The sequence below is a fragment of the Danio aesculapii genome, chromosome 7 (assembly GCF_903798145.1).
Source record: "Danio aesculapii chromosome 7, fDanAes4.1, whole genome shotgun sequence".
Lineage (NCBI taxonomy): Eukaryota > Metazoa > Chordata > Actinopteri > Cypriniformes > Danionidae > Danio > Danio aesculapii.
In genome coordinates this window covers 39,740,405-39,762,780 of record NC_079441.1, presented here as the reverse complement: position 1 = coordinate 39,762,780, position 22,376 = coordinate 39,740,405, and the positions used below count along the sequence as shown (strand labels likewise).

The 22,376-nt window shown below is 36.8% G+C and overlaps 1 protein-coding gene across 4 annotated transcripts in view; it reads left to right on the top strand.

Moving 5' to 3' along the window:
• The window catches only part of rbm33a (RNA binding motif protein 33a), a 55,702-nt gene extending 34,284 nt beyond the window's left edge, over positions 1 to 21,418 (top strand). For 3 of the 4 annotated variants that reach the window (XM_056461914.1, XM_056461916.1, XM_056461913.1), the window contains exons 16-19: positions 2,350 to 2,517; positions 7,988 to 8,155; positions 12,540 to 12,628; positions 13,986 to 21,418. In XM_056461914.1, coding sequence (XP_056317889.1) covers positions 2,350 to 2,517; positions 7,988 to 8,155; positions 12,540 to 12,628; positions 13,986 to 14,034 — 474 coding nt within the window. In that variant the 3' untranslated portion in view covers positions 14,035 to 21,418. The remainder of the gene's footprint in view (positions 1 to 2,349; positions 2,518 to 7,987; positions 8,156 to 12,539; positions 12,629 to 13,985) is intronic. The other variant, XM_056461915.1, reaches the window with a different exon arrangement.
• The last annotated feature ends 958 nt before the right edge of the window (positions 21,419 to 22,376 follow it).

The following is a 22,376-nucleotide window of genomic DNA, read 5'->3' as shown; positions in this document are numbered from 1 at the left end:
TTGTTTAATTAGCATCAATGACAGACTGGAGGAGGTTTATTATATAATGCCATAATGCATGGATACGATTTAATAATCATAACATTTGTCCCTGAACTTCTTACATTCACTCAAGACATAACAGACTAAAATTTGTTTATTATTTTGTGTATTTGACCAAAAATTAGTGATTTTTTTATTTATTTTTATTTTATTTAGATTTTTTTCAATCATGTGCTGAGCAATAATGAGCTTTTTGTGTATCAATCAGTGCAAATAATGTACTGAGATCTTTATTTTCTTTTTCAGGGTTATTGTCATGTTCATGAAACCTTGATATTCAACATAGTAGATTGTCATTGATCACTAATTTCCTGAGAGACAGAATTAGACTTCTGAACCTTAAGCACAATAGTTCTCACAAATGACAAATTTGAGAAGGGCATAGTCATTCATTAAGTATAGAAAAACACTGAGATGATGTGATATCTGTGGTGAAGAAAAAATGTAGGTGATTGGAACCTTAGGGCGTACTCACAGTAGCTACAGTTGGCTTGAACCGTGCCGAAGCGCGATTGTACCCCCTCTCCTCCGACGGCCTGCACTCACACTGGATCTTTACCTTCCGAATCCGAGCACGCTTACATCCTAGGTGATGCGACTGTTAGTTTAACAGGGAGAGAAGCGCTCTCGCTCAGCAAAGTGGAAATTGTTCTGTATTCAATTTAGTCATTTGGGATGCAGTGACACTCAGTCAAATATTTTGCTAAATAGATCCACCACATTTGGCATATATAAATGTTCATGAAGTCCTCGTGCTGCAGGTAAAAGGAGGTTTAATGAAGGTGGAGCTGATGTGCAGTGAGGGGTTAGCGTCTTTAATAAACTATGACAGTTCGTGTTTGTTGAAAAGTAAGAATTATTAATAAATCTATATGAATTCATATTAGTCCCCTAAAAGTGACGTCTCGTCATCTGTTTCGGGCTCAGGCACGCTTTGCACTCACACTACTAGCGTAACGCGCCACAGCCCAACCGAGCTGCACTCTGGCACCCCTCTTCCAAACTGGCCAGAGCCAACCAACTAAATCGCACCTGGGCCTGATTCGGAGCACTCGCACTTGTCAAACTAACTGGGAAACATGCCCAGGCACGGTTCAGATAGCATAGTGTGAGTGCACCCTTAAACCGTGATGAGAGCCCTTTTTGTGAGGTGAGGTTCCTAAGAACAGCTTAAATCTGACACTTTTCAAGGCCTTCAACATCTGAAGACTGCCAGGAGCCATCAGATAACACAAACACTTTGAAAGTTGAGGAAACAGTATTGTTTAGAGTGTGGAGCAAGAGTCAGAGGCAGTGTGTAAAGTCTCCATCCATGACATTTATACCCAGAGATGCGGTCACCAGTTTTCTGGAAGATGAATTCAGCTATATTTTATCTTCTAATAAGCATCCTGCATCAGACACATCACCTCTTGGACTAGTGTTGTCTGTTGTTCAGCATTTCTGCAGGGCTGCAGGATTTATTGAAAAAGTATTATTATGGTGATAATAGTATATGCAATATTTCACAGAAAGGTTGTTTTGCACAATTTGACCAATCAAATGGGGACTTACTTTTTGTTCACTTTTCTTCATCTTTTTACCTACCTCCTCAGTAGGTGCTCTTATACTATTGGCTAGACCAAGCCCAAAGGTGGACCTAGATCCTCAGAATAAATAAATACTAATGGCAGGAGTAGAGACAAATAGAAAGTGACAACAGCAAATAAGAAACTGAATATCTGCAGAGGTTTTCAGTAATTCATCTTGTTTTAAAGTCTAATTGTTGTCACCTTGACAGTTTCTTTTTGACTGAAAAAATTAAATTGTATCAGAAAAGTTGTTACTTATTGTGTTTAATACAGTGTTGCACAACACTTCTGGTGCTCTATATTGGTAAGGTTAGGGACAGGTCTGAAGTATGGGTAGGTTTTTTAAGGTAAGGTGTGGGTAAACTATAAATGTGAATACAGAAATGAGTTACAGATTTAATTTTAAGCATATTGTTTTTAAAATATTAGTACAATGTAAAAAAAAACATGTATGTATTTTAATGTACTAAATGATTAATTTCAATATAAGAACTTAGTAATTAGGGCTAATTAATATAAAATGGGATCGAAAAATGTGTTTTTTCTGTTTATTATAGTATGCTCATAACATTTAAAAAATAATCAAAATAGGCACAATTCTTTACGATAATGTAATGCTCAACTTCATTATCTCATATTTTGCCAGTTCTGTCCATTTCAGACTGATGGTCTGTGATATTTGTTAATCTGAGATTTTCTTTGTGTGGTTTGTAAGATGTGTCCTCTCTGTGTTCAGCAGGCAGATGCCAGTCCCAGCACTGCTCCCTCACAGCAACAGCAACCACCAATTGGTCGGCCTATGCCCCAACAGAGGCTTGGTCCCATCAGGAAAGTTACCATGGCAACTGGGGGTGTACAAAATCAACAACAGGCTGGCCGTGGTGTGACAAACCAAACGAACCGGGTATGGCATTGAATCAGGATTACTCTCACAAGCCCTTAATTGGACAGGTGCACAATGTCATTTTGAAGAGATGACACTAAGCTCTGGTACTAATGGTGCTTTCAGGTTATGTCCAAATCAGTATATTTAAGTCTTGGCATTTTTATAAGTTTAAATTTAAGCATCGTTGCTAAATCTGGTTATGACTGATTATAAGTTATAATTGTGGATTTTTGCTAGCCATTTTCTGCTGTTGTTAAAAAGGAAAACACTTGCCAGAAAGCTATTTATATGTTCATTGGGGCTTCAGTCAAATTTCCTTCTTATCTGCAGGGCTCTTGAGAAACCTTTGAGAGCACTGGCGTCAGTGGCACTAAGTTTTAAAGATGGAGGCACCAGCACCTGATTTGATAGTGCAGTCCCATAAGTTTTCTTTAGTAAATGAATATTCAATAGTAGCTTGTGTTGGGGATGCAAATAGAATTTTTCACTAGCAAAAGTTAAAGTTAAAGTTGCAACAGTCTTTGCTTTTTTATTCATAGACCTTGATAGCGACAGGTGTAGCACCTCACCAAAACATCTAACCTGACTTAAAAATACTGTCATAAATATTAACACTGCTACCTTAAGTTACCATTAGTGTCTCTATAGTAGAACCGTGATAAATGTTGGTGATTTGTGGATTTAAACACCTTCTGCATTTCTGTATCAAAATGGTATTCCTATTTTCCTATTCCTATGTTAAAAAGTGTCTTACTCTCCGGTGCTTCCCACACATAGACTTTACTTGGGTGGGCCGCCCAGGTATATTAACGGCCTCCGAAGTATATATATATATTTTTTTTTACTATTATTTTCATCCTTTTACACTTTTTTTGTATCCGCCCAATATAAACAACAAACACCCACGAGCGATTAAGTAGTGGAAGATCTTCTCTGTTTTACCCGTTTCATACTGCTCGTTCTGTGTGTGAGAGAACTCCCGTGCTCTGCAGACCCACAGAGACCTCCACTTTTTAGGTCCACCCGAGGTTTCCAAATCTACTAAAATATCCAGGATTTGGTTCTGCTTTTGTTTTCTAAGTTGTCGTTTATTTTTATGCACACAGCTGCAAGAGCTAGAGAGACATTAAATAATTCTTGAATCTAAACGACTTTACTAATCTTTGCTAAATACTCGGCGAGGACGAAATTACGTCTAAATTGACTGCAGAATATTTGTACACCATTAGAAATGGGTAATCAACTCATTTGTCATTCATTCATATTCTTTTCAGCTTAGTCCCTTTATTATTCATGGGTCACCACAGCCAAATGAACCGCCAACTTATCCAGCACATGTTTTATGCAGCGGATGCTCTTCCAGCTGCAACCCATCACTGGGCATCATGCATACACTCTCATTCACACATACACTACGGACAATTTAGCTTATTCAATTCACCTGTACCGCATGTCTTTGGACTGTGCTGAAAACCGAAGCACGCGGAGAAAACCCATGTCAACACGGAGAGAACATGTAAACTCCACACAGAAATGTCAACTGACCCAGCCAAGGCTTAAACCAGTGACCTTCTTGCTGTGAGGCGACAGCGTTACCCACTGCGCCACGGTGCTGGCCAACTCATTTGTCTTATTTAAATAATCTACATGTTTTATTCTTGTAAGTATTCTAATTTTTAGAGATTTTTCTTCCTTTTTTCTATCGTTTATTTCTCCTTTTTTGTATCTTTTATTAATTGATCATGTCAATATTATTATACATTTTTTTTTACATCTAAAATGCTTTGGCACTACTGTACAAATGTGATGCCAATAAAGCAACCTGAACTTGAATGAGAGATTGGCCTGTCGGTGGGTGCACATGGCTCCTGAATATCACAAAAGAGAAATAGTGCATTTTTAAAAACTTATTACAACTGTTTTTTTATTATTATTTAACTTATTAAAAAGAAAAAGCTTAAAACGGATAATAAAGAAAATAGGGTTAAAAGTCAAATTATGTTTTGTTTGTCACATATAGTTAACTATTTATGTGCTGTGGGTAAAAGGTGCGTTTCAATCCGGCCACCACCGCAAGTATATTTCAAACCAGTGGGTAGCACTGCTTTCTGTATACTAATGAATGGTTGTGTAAACACAAGACATCTTTTACATTTACATGATCTTCATTTTGTTGAACTTGCACTGAAAACCTTCCTGCCATTGTCGGGAAGTGAAAAAAGGCATGAAATAACCCAGTTTGTGCGTATTATTGACTGAAAATCACCTCAACGCACATATGGTTATCATATTTATATATTTTTTTATCTGCATCGTTGTTTATTTCTCCTAAACTTGTGTAATGCTGTCCAGAATATACAATACACTTGGGCCGTTTGTTAAAGTTATCATTGACTCTTTGTGGCTGTCATGAAGAGCTGCTGTAAGTGGCTCTCTCCTCGGCGCTTCAGCACTAGTAAAGACGGCAGGTTTGGTTTGTGCTATGGCTCAGCTGTGTCACTGCTTTTCCCAGGGGACCAGTAGCTGTTTTGGAAGAGAGCGAGAGCAGTAATGATATGGAACAGAGTGCCAGGTGCGATGATATTGACAGGCTGAAGCAGGAGAGATGAAGATCCCTTGGCCTTTTCCGCGCGCTGCCGTCTCTGTACAGTCGTCCGTTCTCAGGGGACAAATACAGTGCTAACGTGTGTCAGTCAGTCACAGCAGAGCGCCTTCCTGCACATCTGCCTGAGCGCTCATGTTGAGTCAGATATTCCAAACACTCGCTGCTGTTTACTGATATAACCGTGGCCTTGTAAATCACTCACTGACAACGGACCCAGGGTTTCGCTCGGAGCAAAAGTGAATTGTGTGTTCAGTAAGTGGTGAGGGAGCAACTGGCTTATAGCACTGGGAATCCTCCAGCGTGGATGGCTGCTGCATTTAGTTGGGTCAAGAGCCAACCTGGGCCATTTGATGGCACACATCTGTTCGTAAAGATGGATGGCATGCCTTTGCATTGACATGGAATGTTTATACATTATGATTATGCATTTTCTTTTACATTTAATTATACACTAGCAGCACAAAAATACCAGCACATAATAAATGGTTTAATAAGTAAATGTTTTATATTCCCTACCGTGAAAACACACTGGCATCAATTACTCATCTTTGTAACTTTACCAAAGTTTTGTTCACCCCCGAAACACAAATGAAGATATTTTTAATATAAGTTTTAATATAAGTTTTCGTTGAGATAACATAAATAATACAAATTTATATGATTTGCTGTAGAGCTGCACAATATGTCATTTCAGCATGGATATCGCAACATGCAATAATGCACATCCCCAATAGTCACATCGCAGGACATGCAGTGTTGAGTTGTGATAATAGGTGGCCAGGGGAAACAGGTCAGAACACACGACGGTTGTGAAGTTATTGCAGAGTTTAACCATAATGGAGTGAAAGTTTATCATCTAAAAAGTTTATTAACTAATTAATAATAAATCTAATTTAATAAATCCTTTCCAGAGAGTATATTGCAATATTTATTGCAGAAAAACTAAATATCGCATGGTCTGATTTTTCCAATATAGTGCAGCCCTAAATTGCAGCCCTAAGATGCAGTTGTTTTTATATGATTAGCATAGGGCTGTTATAACAATGTGTTTTGTCACAGTGTTGATATTTAAAATACAGAGTAATGAATGAACATATCTGTGGCTGGGTCAAATAACTCATCCAGAAATAGCATTGTTGAATTCTAACATTAGATCGGTAACGGTTCCTTTCATATGCGCGTCTTGTCCAATAATTGTCTTTGTCATGGAAGTAATGGATATTTCTCACTAAGAATTAATAGAAAAGATGAGTTGTGGCATGGGCAGGTTCAAACGCACGTGTTTCATGTTGAATGCGTGTGTCTCATGGCAGGTGTATCGCTTGTGTGTGTGTGTGTGTGTGTTGTGGACATTTACTTTTCAATGTTAGTTTTTCCCTGCTTGCTGCCATGTTGGATTATTTACAATAATCACACTGCGAGACATGCAATATTGAGTCGGAATTAAAGTTGACCAAGAGCTACACAATTTTATTTATTACTGCGGAATTGATAGGATTCATGCAAAAAGAAAAAAGAAAGTTTTTCTTATTCTGAATTTTTGCTTTGTTTCTAGTCTAAATATCTAAATTTTAAGGTGAAAATAAGAATAATTTTTTGATACTTTTGCAAGGTAAGAAAAGCATTTTTTGCATGGTGATTATTCAATTTCTATACTTGAAGACTGTTAGACTCACCAGAAAAGCATCAAATTGTGCTAATCAAACCCATCTCGTGAAACTGAATTCATATCGCAATATTTATCGCAGAACAATAAAATCACATTATCATATTTTTTCAATATCGTGCAGCCCTAATGAACAGAGTTCACAGCATCAGAGTAATACAGGCATGTTATTTCAATGTACTGATTTTGAATAAATCGATAACAATGAAAGAAAAGAACATACTTCAATGATTTCTGAATGATAACACTGAAACTGAACTGGAGCTTTACCATCACAGGAATAAATTCTAATTCTAAACGTTTTTGTTGTTGCATCCAAATCGGTTTTACCAGGTGAAGCTTGAATGCCTTAAAAAAAAAAAAGTCTTTATTGCCTTACAAAATGAAAGGCTTTTCTTATACTGAAGCAATGTCTGTGCTTGACTGTAATGTTGGCGTTATCTGTCTTTGGTTTGTGCCCAGCATAAAGCTTTGCTTTCAAGGCCAAAGAGCTCAGCTTCAGTCTCAACAGACCACAACATTTTCATTCAGCAGGTTTTGTCACATGGCCTCTAGCAAACTCCAGGCGTGACTTAATGATGGCCTCTTTCTGAAGTCTCTTCCCTCCAGTCGCTTCAGAGGCTTAATCAGTAAAGTGCTGAAGAGATTGCAGGACTGCCTCTTCTATCTCAGACAAAAAGCACTTCACCTTGATGTTGCAGCTGGCTTATTGGCCACATTTATGCATGTTTTTTTTTTTTTTACCCGAATCACAAATAACGGTGAACACAGAACTATGTGAAGTAAAGTTTTTTCCTAATTTTTTAGCTGGAAATTAAATCAAGAACACTGCAGAAATAAAATTTACTTACTTTACCTTATTGAAAACATTTATAAATAATATGGTTAAACTATGGAGGTGTAAGAGCACCTCTGAAAATATTAACATTAGCGCCCATTATGTTTATGAATTATAGATGAATATGTTCGTTTTCAGGAGCAGTTACTCAATTGTGTTTCTTCTGCTGAACTGCTATAGAAACTATGAATAAAAATAGTTAAAAGATATGATAATGAATTAAACAACAAAGATTACACCATCTCATAATCATCTCTTGTTCCAACATTACATAAAAGCAGTGGCTTGCTCTATGATGGTGTCCTGTTACTTGTTTTTGCCTAATTGTATCACAGTAGTTGTTAATAAATAGTTCTTTGCATTTTTTCGATCTCCACAGTTGGTAGTTCGAGGTAGAGGACGTGGCCGTGGAATGAACCGTTTGCTGACGCAGCAGAACCCGAGAGCTCAAGATCATCAGCCCAGCACTGTCTGCATTGAGGGTTTATCAAGCACCACAACCAATAAACAGCTCCTGAACCTTCTCAACTCCATTGGCCCTGTTGAGGTACCTTAAGCTTTGTTTTTCACTCATCAAAAATACATTTATATTTTTGGCTTATTAAAGATCAAGGATTTGAGTTGGATTTCAAAGGTTAATACCCTAATCTATTTGATATGACATGTAAACACCTATTTGGATTGGAAATTTGGTTTGGAGGCTGGAAATTTCATACAAAGATGTAGCACAAGAATAATGATGCATGACCAGACTCTCTAAAACATTATGAGGGGTCCATCATACTGAACGTGCTTTTCTGTTCTGCAATCGCAAGGCGCACCAAACAAGAAAAAAAGAAGTGCAGCGTGCTTTTTGTCGCTAGGCAACGACTGAATCAGCTACATATTGTGCGCGAGTGTTGCTGTTGATATTATTGTTATACTTTTAATAATTAATAATATTGTGATATTCAAGATTTGTGAAGTCATACAGCTCTGAACATAGATAAATACACTAGAAATTGCATACAGACCCTGAGCATGCGTCAATAGCCCCCACCACACACTGACCACCGGGGCAATCATAGATATATGTATATATGTGTATATATCTCTGGCTCTGGATGGCCAGTCCTCCTCTGCACCTTGGTCCTACATTCATTTCAAATGAGTACTACCCTGTACTAAAATGGCGGCTCTATTGACACATTCCTTCCAATAGAGAGCAACAGCATAGGCGACATCTAATGTAAACATCTATCCCTCTGAATAACTCAAAACAGCAACCACTAGTCCTCTATCTTCAAAAGTCTTCGAAGTTGTCTTGACAACACAAACACTCCTGTCACCTCACTGAAAACCCCGCCTCTGCTTTCATTTGGTTGGAGAATTGGAGAATGAAAAAGACACGAGTGATATAGCATGCTTTTTCCGCTCAGAGTTGTCTTTTTTTTCAGCTGCGAGTGCACAGCATGCAATAACGCAGCAGGTGGTTAAAACGCATGGCACGCAGGGTGCATAAGCAGCGCGCAAAACAGTTGTGGCCATGAGTAAACCATACAAAAGATGCAACTCTCAACGCAAAAAGGGCATTTGGTGTGAATTAGCGCGTTTTATAGAACAGTGTCACTCGTTGACTGGTCAATTGTTTTTAATACAGTCTAAAAGTGCCCCAAAAATCCTATTTGATTTAGAAGAATTATTAAATTGTTAATACTTTTTTTGAAGTATCAAAGAAATCTTCAGCACATGCTTTCAGATGGGGCAGCATTTACAACAAAAAGTCATAGTTCACTGACAAGCTATGCTAAATCATGTTTAATCTGATTATAGTGAGATTGAGATGATCATTCTTTGAAAAATACATTAATGAAATGAATTAGGGCTGCATAAGAAAATGTGACATAAGAACATGCTTTAGGTTTTTACTCCAATCCTGTTTCATAACTTCAGTTGAATGCTTGAAATAAATCCTTCTGTGAGATGATTTCATAGCCATGAGATTAGTAGTCATGCTGAATCAATGAAAGCGGTAAAATCTTTTATTTGTAATGCAATGCTATGGGGATTTGCTGGATTGGTGCTTTGTGCCGGCTTCTGGAGTTTCTGCTAGACAGTGCCCTCTGGCTTATGGAGGATATTTTGCCGAACTGTGCTTCTCTGACAAGATGTACAAGACAGTCACAGCTTTGCACAAATGTCGTTGAGATTTTGTTTCAATCACTTAGTCCCATTACAATGTTTAGTTTTTTTACTATTTATTTAAATTATTCTTAGTAAATACTTTGTTTAATAAAATTAGTGATTTCTTAAATTCAATCCAAAATTCAATCTTCCAACAATAATACAATCTGCAGATTTAGTGATTTGTTCTGCTGTTTTTTTATTTATTTATTTATTTTTGTGGAGTCTCCAAAAAAAATACCACAATATCAGTAATTTACACTTTTTTTTAACAATAACTAAGGGTAAACAAGAACATTAATAAACCCTCAGTCCCCCATCCCACCCCAAGAAGGAGAATTAAAAAAACACACACACACACAACATTAGCACCTACAAGAATTGTCAAAGCAACTAAATAAATATACAAAAATGATAGCATATGCACACATTAATAAAAATTACAGAGATCTTTCTTGAGAGAAAGAAAAAAAAATCTTATAAATCAGCGAAGAGATGTGTTGTATTCCTGACAAAATTAATTAGAGGATCCCAGTTTTTATAAAGTTTTTCAAGGGAACCTCTAAATGTAAACTTAATTTTTTCAATATATAGAAAATACATCAAATCTTCTAACCATGAGGTTTAGAAGACTTCCAGTGTAATAAAATCCATCTCTGGGCTATCAGTGACGCAAAGGCTAGAACATTAGCATTCTTATTTGAAAGGTTATCCAACAACGCTGTTACACCAAAAATAGCAATCAAAGGGCATGGTTCAAGAGAAATGTTGAACATTTTAGCAAAAGTATCAAAGAAAAAACTCCAAATATTTTCCAACTTTGGACAAGAAAAAAACATGTGGGTATGATTAGCAGGAGCCAGAAGAGCACCTATTACAACAAACATCCACACTTGGGAGTAGCTTACTTAATTTGACATTCGTTAGATGAATTCTATGGAGAACCTTAAATTGAATCAGACTCCGTCTGGCACAGAAAGAAGAGGAATTAACCCTCTCAGCAGCCATTTCCCACCATTCCTGATCTAAACCAAGTCCAAGTTTTTTCTCCCATTGATGCTTAAACTGAGAAAGAGAGGGCAAAGCATGGGGAAGAATCAGATTGTATAAACTAGATATGGAGCTGTGATTCTGAATTAAGCACCTCTTGTATAAAGAAGTCTCTGACAGGTTAGAAAATGAAAGAAACTGACAAAATTATGTACTTGGGAAAAAACGAAACAAATTAGACTGTGGAAAATTCAATTTCTCTACAAGAACAGACGAACTCCATTAATAAATAAATCAGAAAAATGAAGGACACTTCTATTTTCCTATAAAATGAAAGAAGACTCTAATGTTGAAGGAGGAAATAGACTATTATTACAAATAGGGTCATAAAAAGAAGCAGCAGCAAGTTTAAAGTGTTGTCTGAACTGCCTAAAATCCTGAGAGAACAAACAACTGGGTTTGTAGTATTTCTGCTGTTTTTCTTGAATTAATATGCAGTTGGTTTCATGCACGGTAAAGATGTTTAATTCTCTGGTTTTTGATAAGTGTGGCAAAATGTTAATTTAGGACACGAGCAGAAGTTGTTGAGCAGGGTGTCATAATTAACTGTCAGGTTCTTCTAAAATTCTTCCGCTGTTCATACAGGATTGTGTTTTCCCATCATTATTTGTTCGGACCCTTTGCACTCAAGTGACAGGGCCACTGTTACTGTCTTATAAATACAAGCAGCACAGCAAAAGGATTAGGCATAAAGAAGGGCTTAAAATTAGACTTTCTTTTAAAAACAAAGATAAGAAGCTTGAGGATGGTTAATATACTCATCTTAAGCCATCAGGGAACTATATTGCTGTTTGCATAACAAAAGATCAGTTTAGATTTGACGCTTGAGAGATGTAAATGACACTTTAAACATTACACTTTATTTAGCATTTGAACTGAAGGTCTCAGTGTAAACCCTGATAATTCTCCTCTTTAATTTAAGATTGATTGGCAGCAGCACCACCTGCTGGTTAAACAGCAGAAAACATCGTTATTCATGAATAGATTTAAAGCTTTACAATTCCTTGATCTAATGTGGAATATTTTTAGTGTGTGTTTTTTTTTTTTTTGTAAACTTTCTGTATGCTAGGTGAAAACATTGAGCTTTACTGTGTGGAACACATTGAAGAGAACATTACAACTGAAGTAGTAAATTACTGGTTATAAAGCATTTTGTTGTTCAAATCCTGAATCTAAAGGTTTTAAATGTTAGTTTTCCCATACTTTAATTTATACCACTTTCTGTCTGTATATTACATTTTTGTTTGGCTGGAAAGTGCGCATTACCACTGATTCAAGTGAATGTGGTGTCAATGCACAATTACAAACACACGAGACAGTCACCCCCACATAGAAATATTGAGTGTTAATATATTTGCACCGTCAATACATTTGACAAATCCATGAGTTATTTCAACAAACCAACTTATTATTATTATTTTTTTGAGTATACGAATGTTAAACCTTATAAAAATTTTAGGTGATTAATAAAGAAACTCCCTCACATTACCTTGACTTTGGAAAAGTTTTATTTCTAGGCAAGACCCAAAATAAACTGTTTATAGGATGATCGTTTTAAAATAGTACAATTGCGCCCTCTGGCTGTGTGCGTTTGCGCTGCATTCCTGTATGGTTTTTACCAAGTTCTTGTTCTCGCTATCATACAGAGCAAAAAAAAAGGTCATCAATGTAGAAAATAGAATCTACAGCTATACATCATTTGTGTTTTTCTTCTACAGAGGTTCAATATGTTGCCTGAGCAGCGGAAGGCCATCGCCAAGTTTGCAAATCCAGAACATGCAGTGAGTTTTCAGCACAGCTTCCACAGGTAAGCATTTGAATTCATCACACTACACAAATATTGATGGAGCTGTTGACATTTTTAGGGTCATTTTTACCATAAATCTGTAGGTTCACAGCAAGAATATACAATTGAAATGTCTTGTAAGATTATAAATAATAACAGATTCATGATTCTATTCGTTCATATCGATTTTTCAGCAGATCATGGTAATTTGCATGTCTAAAAACTAAGGTCAATGGGTGTGTTCACACTTGTCAGGTTTGGACTGATTAAAACAAACCCTGTTGTTGCAATCCAAACCTGGTGTGCACCAAACCAACATATTGAAACCGCTGAAAAGTTTGGTGTCTGTTCATTAACAAAGGATGATTAGACTGAATTATAAACGCATACATCGAAATTACTCTGAAACAAGACATATTGTCATAAGATGCAACACCAAAACAGAACTCTCAAGCATACCTGACTTTCCTCATCATACTCTCAATGCTGGGCAGTAAACGTTAATACAGGCATTGGAAGCATGTTTACAAATATTTCTGTGTTGCTATTTTGACTCCTTTACACTTTTTTAAGCTCTTTACGAGTTCTTAACTGATACTCGAACTGAAGATGTACACACAAACAATACCTAGTTCAATCCAGCATTGTATATTCAGTAAGTTCTGGCACGAAATGTACAGGTATGCCATTAATCTTGCATAACAGTGTGAACACTAAGTGAAACATATCTTAACCCATTTAATCCTACTGTGCCTTTTTCTATTCCTGGAGGCTCTAAAAGTGTTGTTGTCAGCTTTTTCCATCTTTAAATTAAAGTTTCATTGTTTTGATTATAATTATTCAATGTCATATGACCAGTTGAGTTTACGCACTTCCTGCATGTGCATCTAAAATAAATAAGAGGTTATGGTTAGGTCCCAATTGTAACCGATAATATTACAGCTGATATTATCAATTCAAAGTGAAGTGATGAAGTCCCTAGCTCGATAATCAAAGTATCAAAGGAAGCTCGACGTTTGTTTGTCAGTGAGTTCTAAGTACAAAACTTCTATTCTCAAATTGCAAAATAAGTTTGATTAAATGGGTTCATGTATCTTTTAATTATTGTACTGGATTAAACAAGCCAAGAGAGCCAAAATGCAGGTGTGAACACAACAGAAACAACTCCCATATCATATATTTAGGTGTTTTCTGTTGGTATTCAAATTGGAAGAGTTGTTGTGCACAATAGTTTACATAAATATTTGGCAAATGAAACATGCAGCAAATCTTACCTGTCAAAAACAAGCTCTATGGTGACTCTACCAACGGTCGTGTTTTGTTAGAGATGCCTTTTAAATGCACATGTCTGATTTCAATCACATGTTCCCTTAATCAGGCACATGATAGATTTGTCTCACATCGACGTTTCCATTATTGATGGCTGAGGAGAAAGTCGAGAAGAAAAGAGAAGTGAGCAAGAAGAACGTGTCTTTTTCTGGAAGACAGACGCACAATCAAGAATCAAACGTTTCGGAAGCCATGCAGAAAAGCACTGTCAACAAACTCGAGACACATGCATGAAAGAATCAAAGACAACGAGCCCAACACTAGCTGTGTCCTGCTGGATATGGCACAGCATTACTTTACTTGAGTACTTCAACTCATGACTATGGCATGAAGTCCTGCTCTCGTTTCAGTATCTTCATGTGTAAATACATATATATGGAAATCAGTAATGATTGAAACCAGCAGTTGAAAAGAAAGTTAGGAAACCAAGACATTTTGATGGCACTTGATAATAGTTGCTCCCATCCTGTAGCTCTCCATATAGACACATTCTGATATGAGTTCTTGATTTCTTTTGGAGTTTTCCACAGTAAGTGAATTGGTGGGAAATGGGTGGTTTGGTCTCTGCATGCTACAGTCGTTGTTTTTGTCACCTGCAGAGGGCAGCAGAAGACTTCTGATTTGAAGTCTTTGTGTTGAGCTTGTAGACCACAGTGTGGAAAGCACTGCTTTGTAGAGATGTTGAGAAGTGCTGTTATGGACCTTTAGGGACAGGTTTGTGTTGTTGTTTTGGAAGCCACTGTGAGGTTTTGAGTTTTAGTTGTGTGTCTTTATTGGAAGTCAATGTAGATTGTCAGTGTCTCCTTTTTTGTGCTTTTGTCCATGACTGTTCACCATTTTCAGTTTTCATCGTTGTAAATGTATTGGAGCTGAGTTCTGGTCTGCGGAGCTGGTTTGTAGTTCATAATGTGCGTCTAAGGACAGCTGAAAAACAATTCAACAGTAAATGAGTTTTATACTTTGCTTTTAAGTTTGGGTGTTGGAGTCGCATGTTTAGATTCTTTTAATTGTTGTTTGAGATGGCTTCCAAGAAAGTATTAAAATCAGGCAGAAAGTTCCCCTTCATTTTTTAATAGGTTTGGTTTCCTCGTAGCACACATTGTGTAGAAAGGAGGATGGCTGAATCATGGCCCGTGCGATTTTATTATAGATTTCAGTGCTGCTGTGGTTTAAATGCTGTGACATGGGTTAAATTTTGATCAACTTTCAGTTCCTTGTGAAGAGAGATCTGGATAAATGGTAGACCTTTGGCTCGGTTGATCATTTTTAAGTTGGTCATATGGGAATGCAGGTGACTTGTTGAATTGCGGTCAGTTAAGGATGGAGATTGGTCAACACCTGCTCTTAGAGACCTTTCCTAAACCCTTCATCTACATTTTCCATTTTGTTTTCCTCATTAATTGTTACACAGGGCTTTGAGTTTCAGAAGACGCGCTAATATCGCCAGTGAGCATAATGCAATCTTGCAAAGTGATGTCATGGCTTTTAATCATGGGTTATCGCTGTTATGATGTCATCGTCTTTATTATTTGTATTATTTTACTTCAAAGCTTAGACATTTGTCTGTTTCAGATACAACAGTATAGAGGAGTCTTATATGTTCGGGCCATTTCAGTGAATGAAATGTAAAATAAATATAGTTAACAACGCATCCGGGTCTGTCGTTTCAAAGGGTTTGGGAGCAACTATTATCCGTGTTCATGTATATAATGAAAAAACTGTGTGAAACTGTCCAGTCTGTTGTTTTCTCATCTCGAAATCTTCCCATGTTTGAAAACTAGTATGTGACTGGTGAATTTCATTTCTCGGTTTGATTTTATATATATAAATATCAATAGAACGAAGTATACCTTGGTCGTTTTACATCCGTTTTGTTATTTGAGAACTTCGAGATTATTATTTGAGGATATTTTAAAGATGAAAATAAAAGATGGTCACATATATACCATGTAAATACGGGTATGTGAAGCCAACTGTCTATCACCATTAACTGTTGTCTGATGTTGATTTGTGTTTGAAGAGTCAGTCCTACTTAATCTGAACACAACATACACTTTTTGTTTTTTCTCCATACACCTGACTTACTTTTCCATGTTGCAAAACTAAAGAAATTGAATTTGAGCTAGAAGATTGTGTTTCAGAGTTGGGTAGATTCAAACACGTGGGATGTTATTTTGTCCATTATGTCTTTCAAAGTTAACTTGTTAACCGCAATCCTTCAGCATCCACTTGTTTTAAGATGTACTTGTAATTTGCTGATCTTCTGTTATAGTGTAGTAGTTGGGCATGGTTGATCCCAGTTCCCTCTTTGTGTGTATGTTTGTGTTAATAGTTTACCTTGTGAGTTTGCAGGAATTACACAAATGCATAAATATGGGTAAGATTATGAATGTTAATTAACATAAACTTAGATACACTCCAAACTATTTATTTTTATTTTTATTTTGTTTTTGTTCACTTTTGAGTTCATGTTTTTTAAAAGGACGGATATTTTTGAAGTTGCAAATGCAAACATTTATTTTTTGGTTTAAATGCATTTCTTCATACAAGAAGAGTGAATCCTGTGGATTTAAAAGGCGTAAAGCAGTCTGAGTGACTAATTTTAAATCTTATAAGACATATTTTAAATCAGTCTTATAACAGAGAAAAACTGCTTCATATTGAATCTTTTAGTAACTTCATTGCAAGTGTTAATTAACTTTGAGGGAAAATGTCCCTTTGCCAAATGTAATCACTCATGTGATAGTCTTTATAGATTTGATAAACTGTCTAGTCAAAATAACAGAGAATGTGTTCTGTACTTAAGAGTAGGCTTGAGGTTTACTTTATTTATTTAAATTATTATTTCTGTTGTTTACAAGTGGCTGGCACACTCCATGTGTGTTTACTTTTCTTTCTTTCTTTTTTTAAATAACGTGAATCTTACTGCTTAATGCGGTTTAATGCTGCGATTGACCAGTATATAAAAATATTAGGATGCCCTATTGCTTTGATATTTAATACTATTTCCTTACTTGCACTTTTTTATAATGATAATCAAAATTTATAACACTTTCAAATCTGCTGCTTTAACTGTATAATGGTTTAGCGTGTTTTACTGTTTTAAGCGTCACACACTGTGCACTGTTTCCCCATTAGCAGCAGTCAGATGATAATATTTACCTTGAAATTAAACCATTTTTTCTCTTTTTCAGGACAGATCTTCCAGGAGAACAGAAAGGAGGGTTTTTCATCTAACAGATTCTCTTTTTATATTCTGAAATGCATTGGTTTTCAAATTTTCTTTTGAGGGTAGTGTATATAAATGTCTTTTTTTTTTTATATATATATACACGCTATATTAAATGTTTTAGTTGTTTTTTAGGTTTGTTTGTTTTTTTTTGCTAGAAAAGGTAGAACTTAGAGTTAGCCCGATTGAGAGATCGATGAATCGGGAAAGTATGGTGCCATAAATTGAAAATTGAAATTGAAAAAAAAAGTGTGATCTGGTTCACAGTTAATCTGGTTGATAGCTTATTAGGAATCTTGAAGTGATCTGTTGTCTTGTAAGAGTTGTGTCTTGGTTTTCAGGTTAGTGTAATGATTGACTAAATGGTGTAATGTCTCAAACTCATTTTGTTCATTTCATGACAGAGTTGCTGTTTAGCTTTGGTGATCGTGTGAGAGAAAGAATAACTTCTATTATCAACGCAATCTCACGGCAATTCGTAACATGATGATTTAGTGGCTAATTGGTATGAATTGATACAATCTCATTTGTACAATTTAGTATGACGGCTGAGCCACACCTCCTTTTTAAAATTGTACATTTTTGTATGACTGAACTGTATGAATTAGCCACTAAACTGACAAAACGTAAAATACTTAAGTTTTCTCGTGAGATCAGGCTGGTATTAAATGTGTTATGCTTTTAATCGCTGTTGTATTGAATGGTTTCATTGAATTTCATAGTTAAATAGTTTAATACCAAGAGATAAGAATTAACTGATAATTCACACAAAAATAAAAGCTGTCATATTACTGACCCTCTACTTGCTTTTTTTCTATTGACTTCCATAGTATAAAATACTGTAGTTGTCAATAGCTTCAGTATTTCTAACATGATCTCACAGCAGTTCAGAACTTTTTGATTTGGTGGCTAATTCGGATGAATTTGTACGATCTCGTTTGTACAATTTAGTTTGATTTGCTCATTACCCAATGATGGTTGGGTTTAGGGGTGAGGTTGGGTGACATGCCTCCTTTTTAAAACGGTACATTTTTGTACGCCTGAACTTGTACGAACCCGTATGAGGTAGCCGATAAACTGACAAAACGTAAAATAGTTACGTTTCCTCATGAGATCAGGCCGGTATTTCCCAATTTCGTCTTAAAAAAAAAAAAAAGAAATAAAGGGTGAGTAAAGTGACACTTTCAGTTTGTGGTGAACACTTTTTCTAAACGACAAGTTCCAGTTCCCATCATGCTTCGTGTCAGACTGTGCAAGGATAATGAATGTTTAAATGGTGCCGTTTTGTGTGTGTTTTGCAGAAGATTAATATGGGGAGTGACGTATTGCTGTTTGTTTAGTTTTGTGTTAGGGTTTACAGGGGGTTTGCGTTTTGGTGCAGTTTAAGGGCGACAGCATTTTATATACTCTATATTTTTTTAACTGTATGGCAAGTGTGTAGTGATGGTCACGTTAATTTGTATCAACACATGCAAGTGTGTTATTTCTAACTTAAAAGTTTGACTTCAAGTGATGTTAATGGTTAAGTTGTCTATTACAACAGTAATTTCATTCTGAAAGTGCTTCATTTAGAGAACAAACACACTGATGTTGATGATAAGGTGGATCTTTTTTGTCCTCGAAATATAGTGGTTGTTTTTGGTGATCTTTAATGTTGATCTTTGAGTCCTTGAGTTCTTGTTTTCAGCTTACGCACTAACGGCTGTTTTATATTCAGTTCAGTCACAGTTTGTCGTACAATTCATAGTTTTAATTTTTGATTGTTTAATCTTTAAGTTTATTAACTTAAAGAGCCCATATTATACATGAAATAGGGTCATATGTAGGTTGTAAGGGTCTCCAACAACAGTCTAATATGCATGCAAGGTCAAAAAACACTTTGATGGTCTTATAATCTGCATTTATTTTTACCTAATTATCCCAGCGACTCCCATATGAATCGTTCAGCGATTCATTTGTTCCCAAACCCGTCCTCAGCGCAAAGCTAATCTGCGCTGATTGGACCGATGACAGCCTGCTGCGATTAGTCGACACTGACAAGGCTTCAGCGCGAGACAGGGTGAAATGCCCAGCTGCTAATCTACAATATAAAAGTAGTCACAGTGCATACACGCTTCATAGTGGATTTTGGCTGCCAGTGGGTGAATGTAAATACAGACGATGGACTAGAAAATACTGACGACTAACTATTTTATTGAGCAAAAAGTCCAAGAACTGCCAAGGAGATCTCCTAGCCCGTTACAGTCTACCTGCTCTTTTCACACACACAGGGCCGGCGCGTCCATAGAGGAGACCTAGGGCGGTAGAATAGAGAGGGAGCGTCGGCGACACCTCCCTCACCGCCAGCGTCCTCAGTTATATCAGCGAATACTGATCGTTTTTACTGATCCTTCCTTTAACAAACTGATGAAGTCTTCTTTGTAAGCATGTAGTTTCCAGAAGCACTCGAACTGCTCAAGGCTTGGCTATATTGCTGAGGTTTCATCTTTGGGTGGACTGTCAATAATATCCATCTGCACAGCGTGACTTCATTCGACCGGTGTCTGTGTGGCTTTTTTTCTGTTAGTGGGCGGGGCCGCAGGTTTCAAATCTCCCGGGTTTGCGCGTGCAACTACTTGTGTTTCGAAGCCGCATCATCACGAAACACCTAATGACTCGTTATCAAGACAACTCGTTTGAAGCACTATGAGTCGACTCTTTTATAGATGAATCAATAGTTTTAAACACTGTACACTTACAGATTTAAGCCTTAGCTGGATATTTCACTTCACTTAGAGCTGTGTGACACACTACATGGAAGGGCATTTTCAAAAACCCATAATATGGGCTCTGTAAAGAAAATAGGGCGAGAGAAAGTAGTGCTGTCGCCTCACAGCAAGAAGGTTGCTGGTTCGAGCCTCTGCTAGGTCAGTTGGCGTTTCTGTGTGGAGTTTGCATGTTCTCCCTGCGATCCCCCTACAGTCCAAAGACATGTGGTACAGGTGAATTAGGTAGGCTAAATTGTCCGTAGTATATGTGTGTGTGTATGTGTTTCCCAGTGGTGGGTTGCAGCTGGAAGGGCATCCACTTCATGAAACAAATGCTGTATGAGTTGGTGGTTCATTCCGCTGTGGCTACCCCAGATTAATAAAGGGACTAAGTCGAAAAGAAAATGAATGAATGAACTTAAAGAAAATACCATTTACCTCAGATTTGTGGTCTGCCAACTTGACACACCCAAATAATCAAATCTGAAGTGCAAGTGTTCCTATGAAAGCTCATTTCTGCCACTGATTTATAAAAAATGGCTGCATTTGGACTTTTACTTCTTTTGCAATTTACTTAATATCTGACGATTCTGACTTTAGATATGCAATTTTATATTTTGCAATACTGAGTTCTAAACTTAAGTTAACGTCTTACTTTTTGTGTGAGAAAGTCAGAATTATGAGAGGCCACATTTATAACTTTTTTTTTTTTCCTCATGGCAGAAATGGGATTCCATGTTACTCTGTAAAACTAACAGATTTTGAAAACCACTGCATGTGATTGAATATCAAAAGATGAAAACCCCTCCTTTTGATATGAGTTTGAATTAATGTTGTGTCTATCTACAGTAAAGCTGCTCCAGATGATGCTAACCTGTCTTCATTTCTCAACAGGTGCTCCTCAGTTTAAGCGCTACCAGAAATGCCTCTTTCTTTTTTCTCTTTCTTTTTCTCTCTCTACTTCTGTTTTCATTCTCTCTCTCTTTCACCCGTTCTTTCTTTCTGGATGGGAAGGCTGTTGTTGGTCTCACTGTGGTGTTGTGTGCACATAATCCTTCTGTATTAAAGCAGGGGGACGTTGCGTCTGGATTTCCTTTCTGTATTAGTCCAGGTCCGTGGAAGTGTTGCGTCTGTGGGACCGCACCCTTACTGACTTCCAAAGTTCACAAAGTCGCACAAAGCCCCGAATGATCTGTACGCTCTTGCCAACTGTACACATGGGTTGTGTTGTTGGATGAAAAGAAAGCATTGCTTGGAAATCATTATTGTATATGGGAGGAAGTGATTTATGCTGTTTTGATCACCGCTTTTTTGTGCGTTAATGCAACGGTTTTTTGATGTGTCTGAAATGTGTACTCCAGACTGTCCTTCATGTTCAATTCTGAAGAATATAAATGCTGTTTGTTTAGTGAGCTCTTTTCTGGAGCTTGTCAAGTGGAAACCGATTGTATGCCTTTGACTGTACTTGCACTTGAATAATTGCTTGAAATAAATCCTTTTCCTGGGTTTTGTCTTCTGTTGCTTTTGTTGTTGTTGTTGTTGTTTTTGTTGAGTGATAAATTGATGCCTTTTGACAGCGTCTCGTATCCTTCTGTATACATTTGCATAATGCCACTCAGAACTGAAAACGTTTCATACATTTTGGACGTTTAGAGCCTAAAACGTTTTGAAGATGGCTTGTCATACCATTATTATTTCCATGTAAATTAGAAATGCATCATTTTGTGAAATGCAGGTTGTGCATATATTGGGTTGAGTCTGTGTATGTGCAAGTACTTCACAATCAGAACATAAATGTCAGAATACGGGACCAAATCTAGTGTTTAATAACTGTAACATCAACTACACTCAAAATGCTGCTTGTTTAAGCTGCTTATTTCAAATGGGCTGAATCAACCCAACTCTTTAGTTTTCTTTAGGCCAACTTAATTGTTTATGTTCAATCTACTTAAATTTGTTAAAACAATGAAGTAAACTTAATCAATTTGAGTTGGGGCAACAAAAAGGAATGGGCTATATGCACAGCTAGTGTTTTTCAGCCAATAATGAACTTCCGGTGAAAGCTTTATGTGACTATTTTCAGTTTCATACGGTTCTTTTTACAGCATCGATGTTGTAATTTAATTTAAGTGAAGTTTCATAAACTAATTTCGAGAGGAGCATGTGATATGATTGAGCACATCTGGCCACTCATCTGTAATCAGTAATAATCCAATCACAGTGATCCTAGTTTACTATAAATGGATAATTTTCTCCCTTCTGTTCTATCTTCGCTTCCACCCCATCTCCTCCTTTTTCCTCCCTTTTCTAAAGGGGGAGCTCTCGAGACCTACCTGATTTCGGATCTCCTGATATGCTTATCGACCGGGAGGGAGCCCTGGGCTCAAATATCTCCGAGCTCAGGGTTCTCTCCCGGGACAGCATGCCAAACCAGCTTTATACGCCAAGCATATCTAAGTGGGAA